Source organism: Mchenga conophoros, linkage group LG12 (assembly GCF_057382185.1).
Source record: "Mchenga conophoros isolate Kocher_MC1m ecotype Shallow Benthic linkage group LG12, M_conophoros_male_GT1.1, whole genome shotgun sequence".
NCBI lineage: Eukaryota > Metazoa > Chordata > Actinopteri > Cichliformes > Cichlidae > Mchenga > Mchenga conophoros.
In genome coordinates this window covers 7,042,567-7,068,965 of record NC_140537.1, presented here as the reverse complement: position 1 = coordinate 7,068,965, position 26,399 = coordinate 7,042,567, and the positions used below count along the sequence as shown (strand labels likewise).

The following is a 26,399-nucleotide window of genomic DNA, read 5'->3' as shown; positions in this document are numbered from 1 at the left end:
TTTCATCTCTAAAAATGTATTTTGTCCAGTCTGTCCCAAACTTCACACTTTTGATGACAGTCTGGCGACGACTACATGCCAATATCTGGTCACACATGGTGCCACAGTTCTCACATAACATTTTAATCAAGACTACCCCACTGTGATTGAAGTATTTCTTGCAAAACAATCATAACCAAACAAAACCTTTCCTGTTCTGTAAATGAACAGTAGGACAAAATGATTACTAGTCATTGCGGAAAGCACAATTAATGTTTTTGTTTACATCGTTGGAACGAGGAAAAATTCCCCCACCACAAAAACAGAAATACTCATGAAAGCAACCTGTAGTGCAAACACGAGGGCTGAATTTATTACTTCCTGCACTAGAAACCTGCCGATGTTGCTGATATGGATAGATCACCAGTCTTCCTTGTCTTTATCTTATTATCTCCTGTTGAGATGTCGCAGCAGAAAATGCAGCCTGGCCTGTTGAAACATTGTTTTTTTTTAGTGTTTCAACTGAAAAAATAGAATGCCTTTGATCCAAATGGAATGCATCTTGTGAAAAAAGGTGACATCTTGTGACATCACAAGATGATGACATAGATCCTTTGTTATGTCATCATCTTGCTGAGAGAAAAAACCCTTAAGTAGGAGCTTTGCTCTGTTAAACTTTAATGCTCAACGGACCTTGACCTGACAGCAAGCAAACCCTTTTTGGAGAGTTTTGAGAGAATTTTACTTAGCAATTCACCGACCAAGCCGACACATTTCACCATGTCAGCTCACCCATCCTTCAGCTCAAATGAGCTTGGATTAGTTAAAGGGAGCATTTTGGGAAAGCACTACAAGGTAGAGGCTTTCCTTGGAGAAGGGGGCTTTGGTATTGTAGCCAAATGTCGTGATACCATGACTAACCGAGCTGTGGCTATTAAAGTGAACAAGAGCCGCCCTGATATTCTGCAACAGGCGAAATTGGAAATTTTCATCCTGGAGCAGCTGCGAAGGTTGGATTCAGATGCCGCCAACATTGTTCAATGGAACGGCTTTTTTCACGACGGAGAGCGGGTTTGCCTGAAATTTGAACTCCTTGATCAATGCCTGAGGGACTACATATGGGACCGGAAAAACCACTGTCTCCCCATAAGCGAAGTCAGGCCAATTTTAGGTCAACTGACAAATGCTCTGTCCCACCTGGGTTCTGTGGGAATGGTGCACGCTGACCTCAAACCTGGAAACATCATGGTTGTAAACCGCCATGAGTCTCCCATCAAAGTCAAACTTATAGACTTTGGCCTCGCATGTCCTGCGTCTGCAGTGATGCCTGGTGACCGTGTGGGGACGGTTGGTTATTGTGCACCTGAGGTTATGCTTGGCCTTCCTTACAATGAAGCAATTGACATGTGGTCTCTGGGGCTGGTAGCTGTGGAGCTTGCTACAGGGCTGCCACTCTACCCTGGAAATGAAGACTATGATGTTTTGAAATTCATCATAGAGACTCAGGGTCAGCCACCAGATCATGTTCTAGACTCTGGCGTCTACACTGAAGACTATTTCATTGAAGACAAAGACAAGCAACAGCGCTGGACATTTAAGACTGACCAACAATTTCAGTATGAGACAGGATATGAGTCCCTGGAGACAAGATGCATAAAACTGACGCGTCTGGATGACCTTGAACAAATAATAATGTTTAGACGAGGACCAGAAGCTGGCCAACGCTTATTTGTCAGCTTAATTAAACAGATGTTGGCCTTGGATGCACACCAGCGGATAACACCCTCTCAGGTTCTCCGGCATCCCTTTTTCAGCCCTAAGAGTTCCCTGTGCATTGACATGAGTGCTGAAATATCACAAAACCCTGTGGTCTTTCAGCACCCTTCAAACTTGGAAAGCAAGAGATCACAGAAAATCAACTGCAGTTTTCAAAACTCGGTTGAATTTTCTCAGCAAGTATTCGTCCACACATCAGCCAGTCCATCATTCAGCTCAGATGAGCTTGAATTAGTTAAAGGGAGCATTTTGGGAAAGCACTACAAGGTAGAGGCTTTCCTCGGAGAAGGGGGCTTTGGTATTGTAGCCAAATGTCGCGACACAACAACCAACCAAGCTGTTGCCATTAAAGTCAACAAGAGCGACCCTGATATTCTGCAACAGGCACATGTGGAAATTTTCATCTTGGAGCAGCTGCGAAGGTTGGATCCAGATGCCGCCAACATTGTTCAATGGAACGGCTTTTTCCACGACGGACAGCGGGTTTGCCTGAAATTTGAACTCCTTGATCAATGCCTGTGGGACTACATAGGGGACCGGAATAAACAGGGTCTCCCCATAAGCGAAGTCAGGCCAATTTTAGGTCAAATCACAAATGCTCTGTCCCACCTGAGTTCTGTGGGAATAGTGCACGCTGACCTCAAACCTGGAAACATCATGGTTGTAAACCGCCATGAGTCTCCCATCAAAGTCAAACTTATAGACTTTGGCCTCGCATGTCCTGCGTCTGCAGTGATACCTGGTGACTTTGTGGGGACGGTTGGTTACTGTGCACCTGAGGTTATGCTTGGCCTTCCTTACAATGAAGCAAGTGACATGTGGTCTCTGGGGCTGGTGGCTGTGGAGCTTGCTACAGGGCTGCCACTCTACCCTTCGGAGAATGACTATGATTATCTGAAATTCATCATAGAGACTCAGGGTCAGCCACCAGATCATGTGCTAGACTCTGGCGTGTACACTGAAAACTATTTCATTGGAGACAAATACAAGCAACAGCGCTGGACATTTAAGACGGAAGAACAATATAAAGGCTCTGTTCCAGGGACAGGACATGAATCCCTGGAGACAAGATACATAATACTTACACGTCTGGATGACCTTGAACAGCTAATGATGTTTAGACGAGGACCAGAAGCTGGCCAACGCTTATTTGTCAGCCTAATTAAACAGATGTTGGCCTTGGATGCACACCAGCGGATAACACCCTCTCAGGTTCTCCGGCATCCCTTTTTCAGCCCTGGCCTCTCTAAAAGGTTCCCATGTATCAACATTGAAAGACCATACTGAATCAGTCTCCAGCATGGCATCTTCCACCCTGGACAAAAGTGATAAAAATACAAACTGGGGTTGGAAAATGACATTAACAGCAAATTACAATGCAAAAATTAATTAAGCTGCTCCAAAAATGATCACTTTGGCTTCTTTTTTTTAAAATTTTCACTCCCCCCACCCCAACCAGTCGTGGCAGAGGGCTGTCCCTTCCTGAGCCTGGCTCTGTTGAAGGTTTCTTCCTTTTTAAAGGGAGTTTTTCCTTCCCACTGTCGCTAAATGCTTGCTCATAGGGAAATCTTCTGATTGTTGGAGTGGCCAAAACTCTAGGGGAAGTAGCAATTCTTGTGAAAATTAAAAAAAAAAAGCCTACCAATCTTCAAAGCGCAGCAGTGGACACCTTACCATCACATCAGTCCTTCAATCAGACCTAAAACACCACCTTTACAGAAATAAATTCCATACAAATTGGAAATAAATTGCGTAATAATTGTTGTTTTTGATTGTTTATAAATATATAGAGCTACCCTTCAGCCTCCTAGTAGACATACCTGTGTTATGAATGTGAAACTCCTCTGATTTTCAGAAAAGTTGACCTCTGACCTTGAAGTCAAGGTCATTGAGATTTAAGCTTCACAGAGATTTTCAGTAGATGCAACCATGGTATTGACTTGAAAATTCTACACTATCAAAGACTTAGGTGCCCACAGCACCTCGCCATATACAAAAGATTTTTCTATTCATTTATGTATTATTAGTTTATTTATTTCTTCATCCCGCTCTCTCTCTTTTTTTTAATTCACCTTTCTGTTGCGATGCTCTGGACATTTCTAAACCCCACAAGTTCAGCCTCAATTTTCAACCCAATTTTCCTATACTTTCACTTGAACACGTCCAGCCTTCACCTCTCACCGGTCCTCGTCCCCTCTTCTCACAGCTTCCTGTGTGGCCTCCCAAATCAAACACAGGCCCAAATCAGCCGTTTCTTCTTCTCTGTTCATTCTCTCTTCATCTTTTCAGTCTTTTCTTGGCGGTTAACTCCCAGCATGGCAAATATGAACTCAGACAGTCCAATGCAGTGCTTTCACACAGTCATGTCACTGGTACTCTTTCCAGCTTGTAATTCAGAGCACATGTTCCATTAACATACATGCTGCTGGACCCTTCAGTGTTTTAGGTCAGTTGTACTGTCTTCTGCCTGCTGTTAATTCTTCAAATCTACGGTGTTGTTCTGTCTGTTTTCTGTCTTCATCAGGAGATTGACTGTCCTTTAAGCTTCTTCTCAGGATAAGGGCAGGATGAGAGGTGAAGCTGTAAAATTTCAGCCAAAGCCTGGCCTGTTTGTCGTTCCAATTATGTTAATCTATCATTTTGCCGCTGTACTCATCTGAGGTTGAGCCAAGTCCATGGGCACCTGTATTAACACACTAAGACATTTATTTAATATCATTTTCATTACTATTTCTTAGCACTTTCACTCTCTAATTCCTCTGTTTTCCTTTTGAAACGTCTCTCACAAGCTCACAAGCTATATTCAGACTTCCTGCTTCACTTCCTGCCAGACACACACACACACACACACACACACACTCTTCACTTTACTGGATTTTCATCCGTTTCTACAGCCTAATCAATCTCTTATTTTATGTTCACACTCTATATACCCTCTGTAACTCTACTAATTCTAATATAAAAAGAATGCACCCTCAGTACAGAAAAACAGAAAAGTCAGTGATGCACAAATGTAGCAAAAATAGGAAACATTAGAACTGTAAATGTTTTCTTCCTTGTCTGCAGATTAACAGTCCACAGGTTGGGTGCTTGCACTCTGATTCGTTCCCTGGAGATGAAGGAGAGAGAGCTCAGAGGACAGCAAGATGGAGGAGTGAAGGAGAAGGTGGTGCAGCTCAGTGTCCAATCAGGAGTGAGCAGTTCTTTCACCACCTTCATTGCTGTCAACAAAGACAACAGAGAGGCGATCCAAGGACCTCTGCACCGCAGACATATTCTACCACCCTGTGAGGTTTGTTTAAAGCAAACAAAGCAATACCATGAAACTGTTAACAGCAGGATGTCAGAGTCAATAGAGAGGACTCAAAAGAGCAACTTCAAATCAAACTATTTATGTAGTAGGTGTTTCTTTGCCAATGTCTTTCCCCTGCATTAGAAAGTAATAAGCCAGATGGAAGTACAACACACATCTATGCATTTCTATAAAAACTGACCTGCCCTGAACTTATAATCTCTCTCTCTCTCTCTTTGTTTTTCCTTAAAGTGATGGCTGTCCATTCGTCCTGTAAAAGTTGTAAATATAAACCTGAATGAATGGGAGTAGAAACTGTGTGTGCGCATGAAGACATGCTTGTGTCGCTGAGATTGAACAGATTTATGTATGTTCACGTAGCCAAGTGATAATCATATATAATAATCACTGAATAGTAATAATGTTATTGAACAGGTTAAACATTTAGATATCACAAAAAGTTGCAAAAAAGCAAAAAAAAAACCCACACACAGCTGTGAAGTCAGCTGCACATGAATAACATTAGTACAATGACAACTTTAATCAGAGTGAGTTCAGAAGATCCAAAAGTGGGACACTAAAAACAAGCTAGTGAAAGCAAAAAGTGACTTTGAAAAATTTATTTCATAGAATTAAAGCACTGATAGGAAAAAAAACTAAACATGAGAAGAATGGCAATCCTGCAGCGACCAATCAAAGAAGACTGTAATGGCTGCATTGTAAAGAAGTGAGTGAAGAAAGCTGATTTTTTTTTAGTTTTTCTGAGATATGCAGAGTTTTAACGAACAATTTGAACACTATTATTCATTTACATTATTTGTTCTCAACAGAGATGGGCAGTAATGCGTTACAAGTAACGAGTTACTGTAATCCGATTACAGGCACTTGCCCTGGTGGCCATTCTTTCAGTGGGCATTTCTCAACAACAACTACAAACACTAGTGAAGTGAATGGGCATTTAATTAAATAATGAAACATTTAATTCAATAATTAATGGCATATTTAATTCATTCATTTTGTCACTCCTGGCCCTCCACACCTCACTGCCATGATTGTTTGTGTAGTTATTGGATTCTAAAACTACTAGAATAGAATAGAAAACACATAAGATGCAGTCTCTGTTTTTTCTTCACCTTATTAATTTGAACTGAACTGAAATAAATCCGTTCTTTTCTGTATGGTAATGACTAGGACCTGTCCCAGCTGTCTCTGGTGGATTCAGTATTGTCTCCAATGTTTCTGATAACTTCCAGTTTGGGAAGTTTCCCATGCAGGTGAGGAATGCAGTGACTGACAGACTACCCCTCCTTCATTTAGGACCCATGCCAAACACTGAGTAAAGACTTCCTTGCATTAAACCTGCATAGCTGTTTTCACATTTATAACAAATCACCTAAGTGACCGGCAGTGATCGTATAGTGCTCTGAGTTGTTGCCTAAACAAGCCCTCTTCAAATCGGAGTTACAGCAGAGAGAATATGGCACTGAAGCAATGATGACAGCTTTAATAACCTATTTTATCTTCAATTATTCTTGTATGAAATTCTCTTAAAGTAGCAACTGAATTTCAACCAACTCAGCTAGCTCTGCATATTTTATTTCCTCTGTTAAAATAAAATGTGGCGGAGCCCAGCTGTAATTGTACCTTGCATTAATATGGTGTATTATTGATGGTGACACAGCACTGCTTAGCATGTCGTCCTGAATCTCAGGTGTGCCAATGACCTGTGCAGTATATGAGGCACTAAAATCCTGGTGGATTTCTGGGATACGAACAGGACGGAGTCATGTGAGCTCTATCAATATTGCACCACTTACGTCTCAGACCTGTATTTATGTATTTATGCACTGAAATCGCGCTGTAATATCCAGTTAACTGTCCACATTTGTACTCTGTTTTTCCATTTATTATATTTTTTTTCATTAATTTGTCTGAAAAAAGATCCACGTAGTAACCAAAGAGAGACTAAATCAATGGTCTCTAATAGCAGCCAAATTATAAGAGCTTTCATTAGTGATGGTGAGATGAAGCCTTGTGATGAACTGAAGCTTTCCATCCAACTGGTCGACTCATGGTTCGAAGCATTGTGACGATTCATTGGCTCTACTGCGCCATCAAGTGGACGATTAAAGTCAGACAGGCTCAATGATTATAATGATGTGATGTGTAAACCTCTAAACTTACAGTTTTTTCTGAATGCTTAAACCCTAACTGTGATTCCTGTAGCACAATCTCTAAAACTATTCAGACTTATAGCAAAACCACTCACTGAGTTTGCAAAACTAAAAGCACATAAACTGCTTTGCACTCAGTTTGCAATTTTGTAACACACACTTTGCAAAACGGTAGGCACAATTCACTGCACAACACTCAATTACCAAATTTCCAACACACTCCTAGCAAAAGTATACACATGTATGGCTATCATTAACACTAATTTGCCAACTGTCTGGCACACTTTCACATGTGAAAACTTTTTTAGATAATTAGTTCACTTTGCAATCAGCCTAAGCACTATAATACAGGTAAGCTGTGTGTGCGGAGTACAATGGAGGGAGCAGAAAGAGTGAGAAGTAGAGGAGGCCGAGGAAGAGGACGTGGAGGTGAAGAAGTAGGATGAAGAGGACGACAAGGACAAGGAGGAGCAAGAGGAAGACGAGGAGGGGGGAGAGGAAGATGAGGAGGGGGGAGAGGAGGAAGAGTAAGAAATAGAATTGCTGATGACAATAGTGGACCATGTAATCAACCGTGTAATCAACCGTGGAATGACCCTGAGGGTAGCTGGCCAACGGGTCCAGCCTAACTCGAGCCGCTACACTGTAGCAAGCATCATAAGGACATCTTGAAATGAGAATCGGTTAGTACAGTCACTTCGCACAAAGATTTGTAGCACTGCCATATGCCAATGAGAAACACACCAATACCATTGATGTAAAAATACTGAAATTGTTACTTTACAGAATTGCTAGATGACCAGATGCTGGGGGCAGAGGAAGCATGTTCACTGCAGACCAAGTAACCCATATAGTCATTATGGCGATTGCAAATAATCCTATACTTGGAAATGAACACTTGTGTTTGTTTTGATGTGTTTCAAGTACACCAGTACTTGAAGTTTGGATCCCTCTATGCTTATGGATCTATGACAGAAGTATGAGCTCAAACTGACATAGCCTACCTTGTGCACAGAGAAAGCAAAAGCCAGATGTGTTTTGTATTCATACCATCAGTGTGCAGTTGGCGCATTGTGTGCTTAGTAGATGATGGCTTGTGTGTACTGTTTGATACGGAAACACCATTTTTACGAAGGTGTGAAGAGTTAATCTAGCTGTGTTTGCTTTTGCAAGAGAACTACAATGTTTTGATTATTGGGTGACAGGTTTTCTTATTTGTGTGAAGAGTTTTGCAAAATTAGCCAATAGTTACAAAAAATGTGCTTAGGCATTCAGAAAAAACTGTAATAAACTAAAAGACAGAAATCAGATTATAAGATCTGTGGTGTTGTTGATTTATATTATGGTACTTATCATTTGTGATATTTATTACTGTGTGCATACTTTATTAGGAGAGATGAGATTAAATGTTGTCAGACAAATATTCTCTTCCTTGCTGGTTCCATCGAAGGAGAAATGTTCAAGTAAGTATGTAACTGGGACGTAATCCAATTCCACAACACAATGTGACGGGGAATCAGCTGTGTTTTGCTGCCCAATTTATTTAGAATCTGGTGCAAACCGGCGAGCCAGTTCCTGAATCAGTCACGTGGTACGGACTGCCCGCGAGGCCTCGAACATCACTGCATACGTAATCAAAGCAAGCCTCGATACGCGCTTTACAAAACTACCACGAGATTACCCGACACACGCTTCAAAGCTTCGACACACAGGAGACATCACTACTGCACACAGCCTTCACACGACAACAGGTGCACCACACTGCTAAGTGTGTTTTGTGTTTAGAGTTTTGCTAAATGGGAGACTGAGCTTTGAATAGTGTTTAAGATTTTGGCAACAGTGGGACTGATTTGATGAAAGAGTTTTCATAGTTGACAGTTTAGTTTTTACAATGGGGTTTAGTGTTTTAGCAATTCAGAAAAACTCTAATACACCTGTGCTTTTCCCAGCAACTGAGGCTTTTACCCTGCACAGTTTAAGGTATGATAAAGCACTGACCTTATAAATGGCACAAAATACACATTTTAGCTGGGAGCTGGTCATTCACAGGGGAAAGGCTCCATTGTACAACAACAACAACAGTAGTAATAGTAATAATAAATTATTATTAGTCAGGCAAGTATATCATATACCAAACATGCTTCCAAACTAATGACATTTTTTTGCATTCTTCACATCAGGTCAAAATGTACTTTTTTTTAAAAAGTGACTGGCACTGCGGAAATGGATCTACAGCACCACTTAAGAAATTTTAAAGAACTTCTAACAACTTATTTACAGCTTGAAATACGTGTATGACATTTATTACACACAGATTCAGTGAACCCAATCCAAAGAGGAAGTCTGGAAGTCCGCCATTTTGAATGTAAAATGACATTTTGGCACAGTTTTAGTGTTTTCCAGGCATCGCTGGTTTACACATTCGCCTGCAAAGTGAGAGGTCACTGGTTAAATTCCATTTGGTTACTTCAGGAACTTTTTGGGGTCACTTCAGAAAGGGACATCTTCGTCAAAGCCATGTTTGTGGTGGAATTTTGATCATTTATCACTGGACATAAGATTTTCATCTCTAAAAATGTATTTTGTCCAGTCTGTCCCAAACTTCACACTTTTGATGACAGTCTGGCGACGACTACATGCCAATATCTGGTCACACATGGTGCCACAGTTCTCATATAACATTTTAATCAAGACTACCCCACTGTGATTGAAGCATTTCTTGCAAAACAATCATAACCAAACAAAACCTTTCCTGTTCTGTAAATGAACAGTAGGACAAAATGATTACTAGTCATTGCGGAAAGCACAATTAATGTTTTTGTTTACATCGTTGGAACGAGGAAAAATTCCCCCACCACAAAAACAGAAATACTCATGAAAGCAACCTGTAGTGCAAACACGAGGGCTGAATTTATTACTTCCTGCACTAGAAACCTGCCGATGTTGCTGATATGGATAGATCACCAGTCTTCCTTGTCTTTATCTTATTATCTCCTGTTGAGATGTCGCAGCAGAAAATGCAGCCTGGCCTGTTGAAACATTGTTTTTTTTTAGTGTTTCAACTGAAAAAATAGAATGCCTTTGATCCAAATGGAATGCATCTTGTGAAAAAAGGTGACATCTTGTGACATCACAAGATGATGACATAGATCCTTTGTTATGTCATCATCTTGCTGAGAGAAAAAACCCTTAAGTAGGAGCTTTGCTCTGTTAAACTTTAATGCTCAACGGACCTTGACCTGACAGCAAGCAAACCCTTTTTGGAGAGTTTTGAGAGAATTTTACTTAGCAATTCACCGACCAAGCCGACACATTTCACCATGTCAGCTCACCCATCCTTCAGCTCAAATGAGCTTGGATTAGTTAAAGGGAGCATTTTGGGAAAGCACTACAAGGTAGAGGCTTTCCTTGGAGAAGGGGGCTTTGGTATTGTAGCCAAATGTCGTGATACCATGACTAACCGAGCTGTGGCTATTAAAGTGAACAAGAGCCGCCCTGATATTCTGCAACAGGCGAAATTGGAAATTTTCATCCTGGAGCAGCTGCGAAGGTTGGATTCAGATGCCGCCAACATTGTTCAATGGGACGGCTTTTTTCACGACGGAGAGCGGGTTTGCCTGAAATTTGAACTCCTTGATCAATGCCTGAGGGACTACATATGGGACCGGAAAAACCACTGTCTCCCCATAAGCGAAGTCAGGCCAATTTTAGGTCAACTGACAAATGCTCTGTCCCACCTGGGTTCTGTGGGAATGGTGCACGCTGACCTCAAACCTGGAAACATCATGGTTGTAAACCGCCATGAGTCTCCCATCAAAGTCAAACTTATAGACTTTGGCCTCGCATGTCCTGCGTCTGCAGTGATGCCTGGTGACCGTGTGGGGACGGTTGGTTATTGTGCACCTGAGGTTATGCTTGGCCTTCCTTACAATGAAGCAATTGACATGTGGTCTCTGGGGCTGGTAGCTGTGGAGCTTGCTACAGGGCTGCCACTCTACCCTGGAAATGAAGACTATGATGTTTTGAAATTCATCATAGAGACTCAGGGTCAGCCACCAGATCATGTTCTAGACTCTGGCGTCTACACTGAAGACTATTTCATTGAAGACAAAGACAAGCAACAGCGCTGGACATTTAAGACTGACCAACAATTTCAGTATGAGACAGGATATGAGTCCCTGGAGACAAGATGCATAAAACTGACGCGTCTGGATGACCTTGAACAAATAATAATGTTTAGACGAGGACCAGAAGCTGGCCAACGCTTATTTGTCAGCTTAATTAAACAGATGTTGGCCTTGGATGCACACCAGCGGATAACACCCTCTCAGGTTCTCCGGCATCCCTTTTTCAGCCCTAAGAGTTCCCTGTGCATTGACATGAGTGCTGAAATATCACAAAACCCTGTGGTCTTTCAGCACCCTTCAAACTTGGAAAGCAAGAGATCACAGAAAATCAACTGCAGTTTTCAAAACTCGGTTGAATTTTCTCAGCAAGTATTCGTCCACACATCAGCCAGTCCATCATTCAGCTCAGATGAGCTTGAATTAGTTAAAGGGAGCATTTTGGGAAAGCACTACAAGGTAGAGGCTTTCCTCGGAGAAGGGGGCTTTGGTATTGTAGCCAAATGTCGCGACACAACAACCAACCAAGCTGTTGCCATTAAAGTCAACAAGAGCGACCCTGATATTCTGCAACAGGCACATGTGGAAATTTTCATCTTGGAGCAGCTGCGAAGGTTGGATCCAGATGCCGCCAACATTGTTCAATGGAACGGCTTTTTCCACGACGGACAGCGGGTTTGCCTGAAATTTGAACTCCTTGATCAATGCCTGTGGGACTACATAGGGGACCGGAATAAACAGGGTCTCCCCATAAGCGAAGTCAGGCCAATTTTAGGTCAAATCACAAATGCTCTGTCCCACCTGAGTTCTGTGGGAATAGTGCACGCTGACCTCAAACCTGGAAACATCATGGTTGTAAACCGCCATGAGTCTCCCATCAAAGTCAAACTTATAGACTTTGGCCTCGCATGTCCTGCGTCTGCAGTGATACCTGGTGACTTTGTGGGGACGGTTGGTTACTGTGCACCTGAGGTTATGCTTGGCCTTCCTTACAATGAAGCAAGTGACATGTGGTCTCTGGGGCTGGTGGCTGTGGAGCTTGCTACAGGGCTGCCACTCTACCCTTCGGAGAATGACTATGATTATCTGAAATTCATCATAGAGACTCAGGGTCAGCCACCAGATCATGTGCTAGACTCTGGCGTGTACACTGAAAACTATTTCATTGGAGACAAATACAAGCAACAGCGCTGGACATTTAAGACGGAAGAACAATATAAAGACTCTGTTCCAGGGACAGGACATGAATCCCTGGAGACAAGATACATAATACTTACACGTCTGGATGACCTTGAACAGCTAATGATGTTTAGACGAGGACCAGAAGCTGGCCAACGCTTATTTGTCAGCCTAATTAAACAGATGTTGGCCTTGGATGCACACCAGCGGATAACACCCTCTCAGGTTCTCCGGCATCCCTTTTTCAGCCCTGGCCTCTCTAAAAGGTTCCCATGTATCAACATTGAAAGACCATACTGAATCAGTCTCCAGCATGGCATCTTCCACCCTGGACAAAAGTGATAAAAATACAAATTGGGGTTGGAAAATGACATTAACAGCAAATTACAATGCAAAAATTAATTAAGCTGCTCCAAAAATGATCACTTTGGCTTCTTTTTTTTAAATTTTCACTCCCCCCACCCCAACCAGTCGTGGCAGAGGGCTGTCCCTTCCTGAGCCTGGCTCTGTTGAAGGTTTCTTCCTTTTTAAAGGGAGTTTTTCCTTCCCACTGTCGCTAAATGCTTGCTCATAGGGAAATCTTCTGATTGTTGGAGTGGCCAAAACTCTAGGGGAAGTAGCAATTCTTGTGAAAATTAAAAAAAAAAAGCCTACCAATCTTCAAAGCGCAGCAGTGGACACCTTACCATCACATCAGTCCTTCAATCAGACCTAAAACACCACCTTTACAGAAATAAATTCCATACAAATTGGAAATAAATTGCGTAATAATTGTTGTTTTTGATTGTTTATAAATATATAGAGCTACCCTTCAGCCTCCTAGTAGACATACCTGTGTTATGAATGTGAAACTCCTCTGATTTTCAGAAAAGTTGACCTCTGACCTTGAAGTCAAGGTCATTGAGATTTAAGCTTCACAGAGATTTTCAGTAGATGCAACCATGGTATTGACTTGAAAATTCTACACTATCAAAGACTTAGGTGCCCACAGCACCTCGCCATATACAAAAGATTTTTCTATTCATTTATGTATTATTAGTTTATTTATTTCTTCATCCCGCTCTCTCTCTTTTTTTTAAATTCACCTTTCTGTTGCGATGCTCTGGACATTTCTAAACCCCACAAGTTCAGCCTCAATTTTCAACCCAATTTTCCTATACTTTCACTTGAACACGTCCAGCCTTCACCTCTCACCGGTCCTCGTCCCCTCTTCTCACAGCTTCCTGTGTGGCCTCCCAAATCAAACACAGGCCCAAATCAGCCGTTTCTTCTTCTCTGTTCATTCTCTCTTCATCTTTTCAGTCTTTTCTTGGCGGTTAACTCCCAGCATGGCAAATATGAACTCAGACAGTCCAATGCAGTGCTTTCACACAGTCATGTCACTGGTACTCTTTCCAGCTTGTAATTCAGAGCACATGTTCCATTAACATACATGCTGCTGGACCCTTCAGTGTTTTAGGTCAGTTGTACTGTCTTCTGCCTGCTGTTAATTCTTCAAATCTACGGTGTTGTTCTGTCTGTTTTCTGTCTTCATCAGGAGATTGACTGTCCTTTAAGCTTCTTCTCAGGATAAGGGCAGGATGAGAGGTGAAGCTGTAAAATTTCAGCCAAAGCCTGGCCTGTTTGTCGTTCCAATTATGTTAATCTATCATTTTGCCGCTGTACTCATCTGAGGTTGAGCCAAGTCCATGGGCACCTGTATTAACACACTAAGACATTTATTTAATATCATTTTCATTACTATTTCTTAGCACTTTCACTCTCTAATTCCTCTGTTTTCCTTTTGAAACGTCTCTCACAAGCTCACAAGCTATATTCAGACTTCCTGCTTCACTTCCTGCCAGACACACACACACACACACACACACACTCTTCACTTTACTGGATTTTCATCCGTTTCTACAGCCTAATCAATCTCTTATTTTATGTTCACACTCTATATACCCTCTGTAACTCTACTAATTCTAATATAAAAAGAATGCACCCTCAGTACAGAAAAACAGAAAAGTCAGTGATGCACAAATGTAGCAAAAATAGGAAACATTAGAACTGTAAATGTTTTCTTCCTTGTCTGCAGATTAACAGTCCACAGGTTGGGTGCTTGCACTCTGATTCGTTCCCTGGAGATAAAGGAGAGAGAGCTCAGAGGACAGCAAGATGGAGGAGTGAAGGAGAAGGTGGTGCAGCTCAGTGTCCAATCAGGAGTGAGCAGTTCTTTCACCACCTTCATTGCTGTCAACAAAGACAACAGAGAGGCGATCCAAGGACCTCTGCACCGCAGACATATTCTACCACCCTGTGAGGTTTGTTTAAAGCAAACAAAGCAATACCATGAAACTGTTAACAGCAGGATGTCAGAGTCAATAGAGAGGACTCAAAAGAGCAACTTCAAATCAAACTATTTATGTAGTAGGTGTTTCTTTGCCAATGTCTTTCCCCTGCATTAGAAAGTAATAAGCCAGATGGAAGTACAACACACATCTATGCATTTCTATAAAAACTGACCTGCCCTGAACTTATAATCTCTCTCTCTCTCTCTTTGTTTTTCCTTAAAGTGATGGCTGTCCATTCTTCCTGTAAAAGTTGTAAATATAAACCTGAATGAATGGGAGTAGAAACTGTGTGTGCGCATGAAGACATGCTTGTGTCGCTGAGATTGAACAGATTTATGTATGTTCACGTAGCCAAGTGATAATCATATATAATAATCACTGAATAGTAATAATGTTATTGAACAGGTTAAACATTTAGATATCACAAAAAGTTGCAAAAAAGCAAAAAAAACCCACACACAGCTGTGAAGTCAGCTGCACATGAATAACATTAGTACAATGACAACTTTAATCAGAGTGAGTTCAGAAGATCCAAAAATGGGACACTAAAAACAAGCTAGTGAAAGCAAAAAGTGACTTTGAAAAATTTATTTCATAGAATTAAAGCACTGATAGGAAAAAAAACTAAACATGAGAAGAATGGCAATCCTGCAGCGACCAATCAAAGAAGACTGTAATGGCTGCATTGTAAAGAAGTGAGTGAAGAAAGCTGATTTTTTTTTTTGTTTTTCTGAGATATGCAGAGTTTTAACGAACAATTTGAACACTATTATTCATTTACATTATTTGTTCTCAACAGAGATGGGCAGTAATGCGTTACAAGTAACGTGTTACTGTAATCCGATTACAGGCACTTGCCCTGGTGGCCATTCTTTCAGTGGGCATTTCTCAACAACAACTACAAACACTAGTGAAGTGAATGGGCATTTAATTAAATAATGAAACATTTAATTCAATAATTAATGGCATATTTAATTCATTCATTTTGTCACTCCTGGCCCTCCACACCTCACTGCCATGATTGTTTGTGTAGTTATTGGATTCTAAAACTACTAGAATAGAATAGAAAACACATAAGATGCAGTCTCTGTTTTTTCTTCACCTTATTAATTTGAACTGAACTGAAATAAATCCGTTCTTTTCTGTATGGTAATGACTAGGACCTGTCCCAGCTGTCTCTGGTGGATTCAGTATTGTCTCCAATGTTTCTGATAACTTCCAGTTTGGGAAGTTTCCCATGCAGGTGAGGAATGCAGTGACTGACAGACTACCCCTCCTTCATTTAGGACCCATGCCAAACACTGAGTAAAGACTTCCTTGCATTAAACCTGCATAGCTGTTTTCACATTTATAACAAATCACCTAAGTGACCGGCAGTGATCGTATAGTGCTCTGAGTTGTTGCCTAAACAAGCCCTCTTCAAATCGGAGTTACAGCAGAGAGAATATGGCACTGAAGCAATGATGACAGCTTTAATAACCTATTTTATCTTCAATTATTCTTGTATGAAATTCTCTTAAAGTAGCAACTGAATTTCAACCAACTCAGCTAGCTCTGCATATTTTATTTCCTCTGTTAAAATAAAATGTGGCGGAGCCCAGCTGTAATTGTACCTTGCATTAATATGGTGTATTATTGATGGTGACACAGCACTGCTTAGCATGTCGTCCTGAATCTCAGGTGTGCCAATGACCTGTGCAGTATATGAGGCACTAAAATCCTGGTGGATTTCTGGGATACGAACAGGACGGAGTCATGTGAGCTCTATCAATATTGCACCACTTACGTCTCAGACCTGTATTTATGTATTTATGCACTGAAATCGCGCTGTAATATCCAGTTAACTGTCCACATTTGTACTCTGTTTTTCCATTTATTATATTTTTTTTCATTAATTTGTCTGAAAAAAGATCCACGTAGTAACCAAAGAGAGACTAAATCAATGGTCTCTAATAGCAGCCAAATTATAAGAGCTTTCATTAGTGATGGTGAGATGAAGCCTTGTGATGAACTGAAGCTTTCCATCCAACTGGTCGACTCATGGTTCGAAGCATTGTGACGATTCATTGGCTCTACTGCGCCATCAAGTGGACGATTAAAGTCAGACAGGCTCAATGATTATAATGATGTGATGTGTAAACCTCTAAACTTACAGTTTTTTCTGAATGCTTAAACCCTAACTGTGATTCCTGTAGCACAATCTCTAAAACTATTCAGACTTATAGCAAAACCACTCACTGAGTTTGCAAAACTAAAAGCACATAAACTGCTTTGCACTCAGTTTGCAATTTTGTAACACACACTTTGCAAAACGGTAGGCACAATTCACTGCACAACATTCAATTACCAAATTTCCAACACACTCCTAGCAAAAGTATACACATGTATGGCTATCATTAACACTAATTTGCCAACTGTCTGGCACACTTTCACATGTGAAAACTTTTTTAGATAATTAGTTCACTTTGCAATCAGCCTAAGCACTATAATACAGGTAAGCTGTGTGTGCGGAGTACAATGGAGGGAGCAGAAAGAGTGAGAAGTAGAGGAGGCCGAGGAAGAGGACGTGGAGGTGAAGAAGTAGGATGAAGAGGATGACAAGGACAAGGAGGAGCAAGAGGAAGACGAGGAGGGGGGAGAGGAAGATGAGGAGGGGGGAGAGGAAGGGTAGGAAGAGTAAGAAATAGAATTGCTGATGACAATAGTGGACCATGTAATCAACCGTGTAATCAACCGTGGAATGACCCTGAGGGTAGCTGGCCAACGGGTCCAGCCTAACTCGAGCCGCTACACTGTAGCAAGTACCATAAGGACATCTTGAAATGAGAATCGGTTAGTACAGTCACTTCGCACAAAGATTTGTAGCACTGCCATATGCCAATGAGAAACACACCAATACCATTGATGTAAAAATACTGAAATTGTTACTTTACAGAATTGCTAGATGACCAGATGCTGGGGGCAGAGGAAGCATGTTCACTGCAGACCAAGTAACCCATATAGTCATTATGGCGATTGCAAATAATCCTATACTTGGAAATGAACACTTGTGTTTGTTTTGATGTGTTTCAAGTACACCAGTACTTGAAGTTTGGATCCCTCTATGCTTATGGATCTATGACAGAAGTATGAGCTCAAACTGACATAGCCTACCTTGTGCACAGAGAAAGCAAAAGCCAGATGTGTTTTGTATTCATACCATCAGTGTGCAGTTGGCGCATTGTGTGCTTAGTAGATGATGGCTTGTGTGTACTGTTTGATACGGAAACACCATTTTTACGAAGGTGTGAAGAGTTAATCTAGCTGTGTTTGCTTTTGCAAGAGAACTACAATGTTTTGATGATTGGGTGACAGGTTTTCTTATTTGTGTGAAGAGTTTTGCAAAATTAGCCAATAGTTACAAAAAATGTGCTTAGGCATTCAGAAAAAACTGTAATAGAATATAATTTTATATTTATATTTCAATATCACAGTAATCTTCCAATTTAGAACTACAAGTTAAAAAAAAACTAACATAAATAAAATACACTTCAGCTAATTACTTAAAAAAATAATTTATTTTCCCAAACCACGCAGAGCCGCACTAAAAGGACTAAAGAGCCGCAGGTTGCTGACCCCTGCACTAACCTATTCAGCTGCTTGTGAATGCAAATATCTAATCAGCCAATCACATGCCAGAAAAAAAAAAGGGTGATTTAAGTGACTTTGAAGGCAGCATTGCTGTTGGTGACAGATGGGCTGTTTTACGTTTTTCAGACACTCCTGATCTTCTCAAATTTTCTCAGGAATTTACAGAGAACAGTCCAAACTGAAAAGCGAAATAAACATTTCCCTGGGTAAAAATTCCTTGTTGATTGCAGAAGTCAGAGGGGCGTGGCCATGCTGAAGGCAAGAGGAATTCTAAGCCAGTTTCTCAACCCAGCCCATCTGATATCAGTAACCACAACACATTCAAAGTCAATTAAAAGTCGCCTTTCTTGCCCGTTCCGATGCTCGCTTTCAACTTTGAAATGAGACCACTTGGACAACAGTAATGATAAATAATTGCAAATAGAGCACGTTTACAGAATTTAATGTCATTTTTATAGAGCACCTCTTATTTTAAGAAAAGATGGGCGAGACGATTTTTGAAACTAACTGCAAATTAAGCACACAATATTTAATATCTGTATTTTACCATTTTGATAAGACATATTTCAGTACTCCAAAACACTTTTATTAGACTGCCAACATGCTTACAAGTAGTAAATCCAGGTTAGTGGATCATAATTAAACATAACTCTGTGGCAAACGCAGAGTTCAGCAGGCCATCAAGGAAGAAGTGACGTGCATTTCTGCAGTGTAAAGATTCACAAATGATTTTCTCCTTAATCTACAGTCACACAAAGCGCCAGGAAAATCTTTGGTGATGTTCTCAGATGATTCTGACGCTTATCACCCAGTTCCTCGTGATGTCCTCCACACCATCAACCCTCTGTCCTCCTCCCAGTTTCTTCCTCAGCTTGCCTTTCTTATGGCCACCCCTTCCAAAACCTGACTTTTTAACTTATCCGAGCCACTTTTTGTTCTTGGAGCGGAGCTTCCTCATCCCCCCGCCCTGCAGGAACTGGTGCTTCTGCTTTTTCTTGCGCTGCTTCATGATCTGATCCTTTGTTTTCAGCTCCGAGCGTGCTTTGTGGTCACCGGAGCTCTGTACGTTTGGACCTCGTCGGCCACGGCCACGACCTGGGAGAGGCATGACACAACAAAGAGGTTGGAGGTTATAGCTCGCAAGGCTGGAAGAGGGACTTGAAGTATTTACCTTTAGAGTTGAGTTAAAACATGGTGGCTGATGTTCTATATTTAACAGGCAGACATGTTTGTGCTATTCATTTTGATGCCTTCCTACCTCTTGCTGGCTTCCTGCCTCCTCCGCCTGTTTCTCCATCTGATCCAGATCCTGTATCATCAATCTTGTATTTTTTCCTTCACTCCTCATAACGGACATGTCAGAGCGTTCTCACTCCCGAGGCGTAACATGTCGACGTTTTGTCACGTCCCGCGGCGTTCCTGAGGAACGCGAAAGGAGACCTTCGGCGTTCTTATGGTACGCGGCGGGTTATGGCTGGGATCCAGTGCAATGACGCTTCCGCGGTAATAGATGTTCCAGCCCTGTATTCCAGCCCTAAACCTAACCTTATCCCTAGCCCTGACCATAACCTTATTCCTGACCTTAACTAGGACTTTAATGAAGTTAAATAGTGTGTTTCTAAGCGATTTGAATAAAAAGAGCGAACATGTGTAGATTCAGTCCAGACGGTTCTCATATTTCCTCTTTTTTCCGAGGTCGTCATTTAGGAACGTGGTGGGTAGCCGAAAACGTAATATGGTGACGATTTGTCACCTAGCGTAAAATGTTACGCTTTGGGAGTGAGAACGGGTTGGACATTCGGGACATGGCTGAAAACTTCAACATTGAGGTAAAAACAACGGCGGGGTATAGTCCCTGGAGCAACGGACTACTGGAGAGACATAACATGACACTTACAGAAATCCTCCTGAAGGTAAAAAAGGAACGAGGATGTGACTGGCACACTGCGCTAGACTGGGCCCTTATGGCCAAAAACAGTATGCTTAATGTACATGGTTATAGTCCACATCAACTTGTGTTTGGCCAAAACCCCAACCTTCCTTCTGTGTTGATGGATAAGCCACCTGCCTTAGAGGGCACAACTGTAAGTGCAAGAGTAGCTGAACATATCTCAGCATTACATGCTTCCAGAAAAGCATTTACTGAGGCAGAGTGTTCAGAAAGGATCAGGAGAGCACTACGCAAACAACTTAGGCCTACAGATGACAAATATGAGGCAGGAGATAAAGTATACTACAAACGAGTCGACTGTACAGAGTGGAAGGGTCCAGGTGTAGTTATTGGGCAGGATGGAACTGTTGTATTTGTAAGACATGGGGGGACTCTTGTAAGAGTACACCAGTCAAGATTGACTAAAGTGGATTCACGGACTGGAGATAAACAAATATCACACAGTACTACTGATGATGACAACAAAGACGCAGTTGAAAATGATGACACTGACACACCCGATGGGGAACAGAGTATTAGTGAGGAAGAAGACATCACTATTGACAGAGAAACTAACACTACAGAAAACATGTCTGTCACACACACTACAGAAAACATGTCTGTCACACAAACTGCAAATGAGCCCTCTACACCCACTGATCATGTCTCTGCAAATGTAAAGTTAAGATCAGGACAGCTGATTGCTTTTACCAACAGAGACAACGGTGTTCAACACACAGCCAGAGTGCTAGGCAGAGCGGGAAAAGCAAAAGGGCAATACAAAAACTGGTACAATGTGCAATATCTTGAGCATGATGGTAGTGAAGGTGAAAAGAAAGCTGTAGACATGTCACTTGTTGATGGTCTTTGCACTGAAGCTGAAAACAGAGATGCAGATGTACTCATAACAAGAGATATTACCTTTGATTCTGCTAAGCAGCAGGAGATTGAGAGCTGGCAAAGTAATGGTGTGTTTGATGAAGTGAAAGACCTGGGTCAAAAATGTGTGTCTACTAGATGGGTCTGTACACTCAAAGAAACTACTAATGGTGTTGTCCCAAAGGCTCGACTTGTGGCACGGGGGTTTGAAGAGGTAAATACTAAAGAACTACAGAAAGACTCTCCAACATGTGCGTCTGAGTCCCTCAGACTGGTGCTAGCTGTGATATGTCAAAACAAGTGGAGAGTAAATTCAATGGACATTAAATCTGCCTTCTTGCAGGGAATGCAACTGTCAAGAGACATCTATCTTCGTCCCCCACCTGAAGCTGGCAAGGACAATGTTCTATGGAAACTGAAAAAGTGTGTTTATGGACTTGCAGATGCTTCACTTTATTGGTACAATAAGGTCAAAGACATTATGCTCAAAACTGGTGGTAAAATATCACAGGTTGATCCTGCAGTGTTCTATTGGCAGAATGAACAATCTGAGGTTACAGGAGTGCTTGCATGTCACGTTGATGATTTCCTTTGGGCTGGTTCAAGTCACTTTGCAACTCATATCATTCCTGTACTGAAATCTACCTTCCTTGTGGGCCGTGAAGAACATGACAGCTTTTCTTATGTTGGTATGGACATTTGTACAGTTAATGATGTAATAGAGGTGCATCAACAACTTTACATTGACAACCTACAACCGGTTCAGTTACAAGCAGCACGGGCTGTACAGAGGGAGGCTTCCTTAAGTGAAACAGAACGTGAGCAACTCAGGTCAAAAATAGGACAGATTTTGTGGGTTGCCAAACAAACAAGGCCTGATGTTATGTTTGACACATGTAGCCTTGGATCTAATATCAAAGATGCAACTGTACAGTCTATTCATGAAGTGAACAAAGTTATCCGTAAACTTAAGGCAGAGAAAGTGACTCTTAAGTTTCAGCACTTGGGTAACAGTGAGGATCTGGCATTGGTTGTTTTCAGTGATGCTTCATTTGGCAACCTTCCTGATGGCGGTACTCAAGGAGGGGCATTAATCGTCCTTATGGGTAAAGGAGGAAAGTTTTGTCCTCTCTTCTGGCAGTCTAAAAAAAATCAGGCGCGTGGTCAGAAGTACACTGGCAGGAGAAACTCTTGCCATGTCAGATGGAATAGACAGTGCTGTCTTCCTGGCAACACTTTTTTCTGAGCTTACAACTGGTAACACTGGTCTAAACGCTCTTCCTTTGATCTGTGTAACTGATAATCATTCCTTGTTTGATGCACTCAAGTCTACTAAGCAGGTTACAGAGAAGAGACTGAGGCTAGAAATGAGCAGCATTAAAGAGCTCATACAAGCCAAGAAAATCAGACAGGTTTGTTGGTCAGATTCAAAATCTCAACTTGCTGATTGTCTGACGAAAAAGGGAGTTTCACCTTTAACCCTTCTAAAGGCGCTAGATGAAGGACTCTGGATACTGTAATCCTTTGTCTACAAAGTTGTCTTTGCATTCAAATGTACCATTGTTTATTGTGTGCAATGATAGTATGCTTTAAGTAAAGCAAAGCACTTTTGAAATGTTTTTTTTGTTTATATAAATATATACATATATGTATACAAATGTTTACAGGGGTGTGTATACAAATGTTTACTGGGGTGTGTTTATACTCTTATTTTATTTTTTTAAGAAAGAGGGAGATTGTTAACTTGTTATTTTCTGTTTTATCGCGAGAGTACGGTTGCCCGCGAAGTGTTGTTGTTGTGGTCCGTATGTAAAATGGCGGAAGGAATAAAAGCGCTGTGAATGAGAGTACAACGTCGTGTCTTTTGAGTTAACACTATCGTTGTTTATATTTACTGCGGGAAGAAACGGTTTTTATAAGGAAAAACACTAGAAAGCACTCAGTCCCCCTCCCAACTCCCCCAGCCTTTCCTATTGGTGAAAAAATATACCATGTGGACCAATCAAAAAATGATAGGGCAACATAGCATTTAGTTGTTTACGAAGGCGGGCAGGTGTATACATATAGTTTGAGTCTGACGGCTCTTTGTTTGCTTCTCATCTGTAAACTCTGCATACTCTCTCATGTGATTCAGTTTGTTTTGAAAAGTCTCAACAGGATCTTGAGCTTTATTGTGAAAGGTTTACGTGGAAAACAAACAAGCGTACAGCGGAACCACGCGATGGTTTTACCGTCATTGTTGCTAACGAAAACACGTAAAAACAGGCACTTGCCCGCCCATAGTGTGGTTATATTAAATATAAGAGAAAGAGAGAACTTTAAGAAATTAATATAGCCACTAAGGTGACCGTCAAAACGATGAAAAATACTGCTGTAAACAGTTTATTTTACTACATCACGAAACAAACGATAGCGTAATAGGAAACGATAGACATTTTTATATCGTCATTTGATATATATCGTTATATCGAACAGCCCTAACATACACTCTTATATTTGTACATATATTTATTCTTATAATTCTCAGATTTACCCATTCGTATATTTTGCTTGTTCTTATGTTATTGTATTTTGCACACCTCTGTTGCACACACATAAGAATTTCGCTCACATGTGCTGTACCAGTGTACCTGCACATGTTATGTGATACGGGAAATCTCCAATTTTTTTTTATTTTGTTTTTTTTGAGATTAAATAATATACCATTGTAAAGACGACACAAGAGTTCCAGAGGCTCTTCTGGGAGCCAGAGTCGACCAGAAAACGTTTCCCCGAGCTTGAGTCCTCTATGAAGAGCAGCCTTTCCTTATCGGCAGCGGTCACAGCCGCTACAGAGCGCTGGCAGGCTTGTTTCCCTGGGCCTTAAAACTGCAAAGGCGGCACGGTGCTGTCACGCTGATGGTAAAAACACAGGCCTTTAACACAGTGCCGCTGTGCCACTTTATTTTTTAACAAAACACTACGCTTTATGTATAAAGAACTGCCTATTCTACTACTTATTGAAGAAAAAGAATCCACAAAAGATTATTTTTACTTTCTTTTATTTGTTCCAGATAAATTATAAATTATTTTTTAAAAAGCAATGAAATGCATCAGATGTCTCCCATGCTTTCTTTTCTGCTGTAATTTTTTTTTTTTGAACATAAATTGGTCTATTGAAAATAAAATGTAGTAAGAACCACTACATTTTTTCAATAGGCCAATTTATGTTTAAGAAAACCCCAACAATCAAATGATCTCATCTGAGCAAGCACTGGGCGACGGTGGGAAGGAAAAACTCCTTTGTCTTAAAAAGAAGAAACCTTCGACAGAACCAGGCTCAGATGGTGCGGCTTCTGTCAAGACCGGTTGGGGGTTAGGTAGTTAAAAAACTACTCTAACGGTACAGCACTACAGCTTTTTGGTGGAAATGGGTGGAAGGATGGGTGTTACACCTCGTTTCATTGGAGGTCTTACAGGTGGTCGGGGTGTAGATTCAGCTTTTTTACAAATAGGTGGCAGAGGGACAGGACTAGGTCGTGGAATTATAACTAGTTGGGTGGGAATAGGTTGTCTGTGAAGGTTCTCAGTCATGGGAATAGGTTGCTTTCCACTTCTGGATATAGGTGGAACACACATCCTACGAAAAGGTGGTAGGTTGTCGGTCGAGAAAGTTTCCTTTTTCGTTGGTTGTGTGACTTGAGGAGCGGGTGTCAACTTTGTCTTTTTCGGTCTAATGGGTGGCAGTGGAGTCCGCTGTAACTGTTGTTCGTCAGATGCATCTTCCCTGCCTACGTAAATGTATTTATGTTCCTCAAAAAGGGCAATGTCTTTTTCAACTTGACTCATTGCCTCTTCGAGAAACATTTTGTAATTGTATTTTTTGTGCTGTGAAGGGGAGATAGTAAAAGGGAGGGATTGATATTCAAAGTTTAGCTCATTAAACCTCCTCTTTAGGCCCTGGAGAATGTTTTGTTTCTCCTGTTCGGCCAGTGGTTTAACTGTTTCCTGTTGTTTTGTTAACCAGGCATCATTGTCCTGCTTAGCCTTTTCTTTCTCTGCCTTTCTTCTACGCAGGTAGCCTGGAACGATTCTGTAATCGTTTTTCTGTAAATAAAAGGGGACAAGTCCAGATTTCTCAAGGAGCTGCTTGTCCCCTTTGCGTGTATCCACACAAGCAGGTTGAGCCATGACTTTCTTCATGCCTGTGTGTTCTGGTTTTTTCCTGAATGTGTGTTCAGGTTTTTCGCCTTCTGGCCTCTGTGGGCACATTTCGCGATGAGATGGGGCCTTAACTGTTCTTGGCACCATGGTCCTGTGTTCATTTTTATATTTATTTTCTAATACAATTGCTTCCCTGTATTTAGAAATATACATTTTAGGTTTGGGTGGAGGAAGAGTACTCTACTTTGGGAGAAGGTTATAAGCGCTTTCATCTGAAAACACAATTCAATCGCTAGCTTAAATTCACCTGCAAGGGAATTCTACAACTGTGTGTCGAGGCACCCCTATTTATAGATTTTTATGGCCTGGCATGTGACATCATGGTGGCCTGGCTTGTGACATCATGGTGGCCTGGCATGTGACATCATGGTAGCCTGTCTTTGTTCTGTCATTTAAGCCCCACCCCCCTGGTTACTGTTGCTATTGTAACTATTATATTATGAATGCTGGTAGCTAGCATTCCACACACACACATACACTTTTTGCCAAGGTTCCAGCTGCAGTCACCAAGACATGTAAATGTATTTAGTAACCCTCTGGGGTCCAGAGTATAATTGGCCGTTTTTGACTACTTTAGATTTTACCTCTATATTTCACCTTTAAAAAAATCTTCTTCTTTTTTTTTTTGGCACAACCTCAAATATCTGAAATTTGAGTTAATTTTTCATTTATACTATATTTGCACAATAGATCTAAATTCAGACAAAAAAAATTCAAAATCCGAGTAGAAAATACTTGTCATTTTTACTGTAAAAGCCACAAACATGTTTAAGGAATTGTTTTCATAACTTGAAATGCGAATAGAAGTTGTACATTTGTAAAAATTATGCACAAGTTTTGCAAACAACTTTATGTTCAGTATAATATATGCAGGTTTTCTTCCTGAATACTATCGTTGTT

General features: G+C 41.1%; 1 protein-coding gene and 1 long non-coding RNA gene across 2 annotated transcripts; one reads left to right on the top strand and one right to left on the bottom strand.

Annotated features, from left to right (window-relative positions):
- Window positions 1-623: 623 nt before the first annotated feature.
- Window positions 624-13,409, top strand: LOC146562050 (uncharacterized). The gene is made up of 3 exons (XM_085294919.1): window positions 624-3,032; window positions 4,822-5,047; window positions 10,443-13,409. Exons 1-3 carry the CDS (start codon window positions 760-762, stop codon window positions 12,822-12,824), a joined length of 4,881 nt encoding a protein of 1,626 aa, XP_085151045.1. The 5' UTR covers window positions 624-759; the 3' UTR covers window positions 12,825-13,409.
- Window positions 13,410-18,913: 5,504 nt separating this feature from the next.
- LOC146562049 (uncharacterized) lies at window positions 18,914-19,834 on the bottom strand. The gene is made up of 2 exons (XR_014894528.1): window positions 19,746-19,834; window positions 18,914-19,582 (listed from the first exon to the last, which is right to left on the bottom strand). It is a non-coding gene; the product is annotated as an uncharacterized LOC146562049 (long non-coding RNA).
- Window positions 19,835-26,399: the final 6,565 nt, after the last annotated feature.

Bases quoted from the DNA above. Each gene is read 5' to 3' on its own strand.
- LOC146562050 (XM_085294919.1), top strand. From the start codon at position 760: ATGTCAGCTCACCCATCCTTCAGCTCAAATGAGCTTGGATTAGTTAAA. The intron at 3,033-4,821 runs ACCATACTGAAT...CCTTGTCTGCAG, and splicing joins CCATGTATCAACATTGAAAG to ATTAACAGTCCACAGGTTGG. The intron at 5,048-10,442 runs GTTTGTTTAAAG...GTTAAACTTTAA, and splicing joins ATATTCTACCACCCTGTGAG to TGCTCAACGGACCTTGACCT.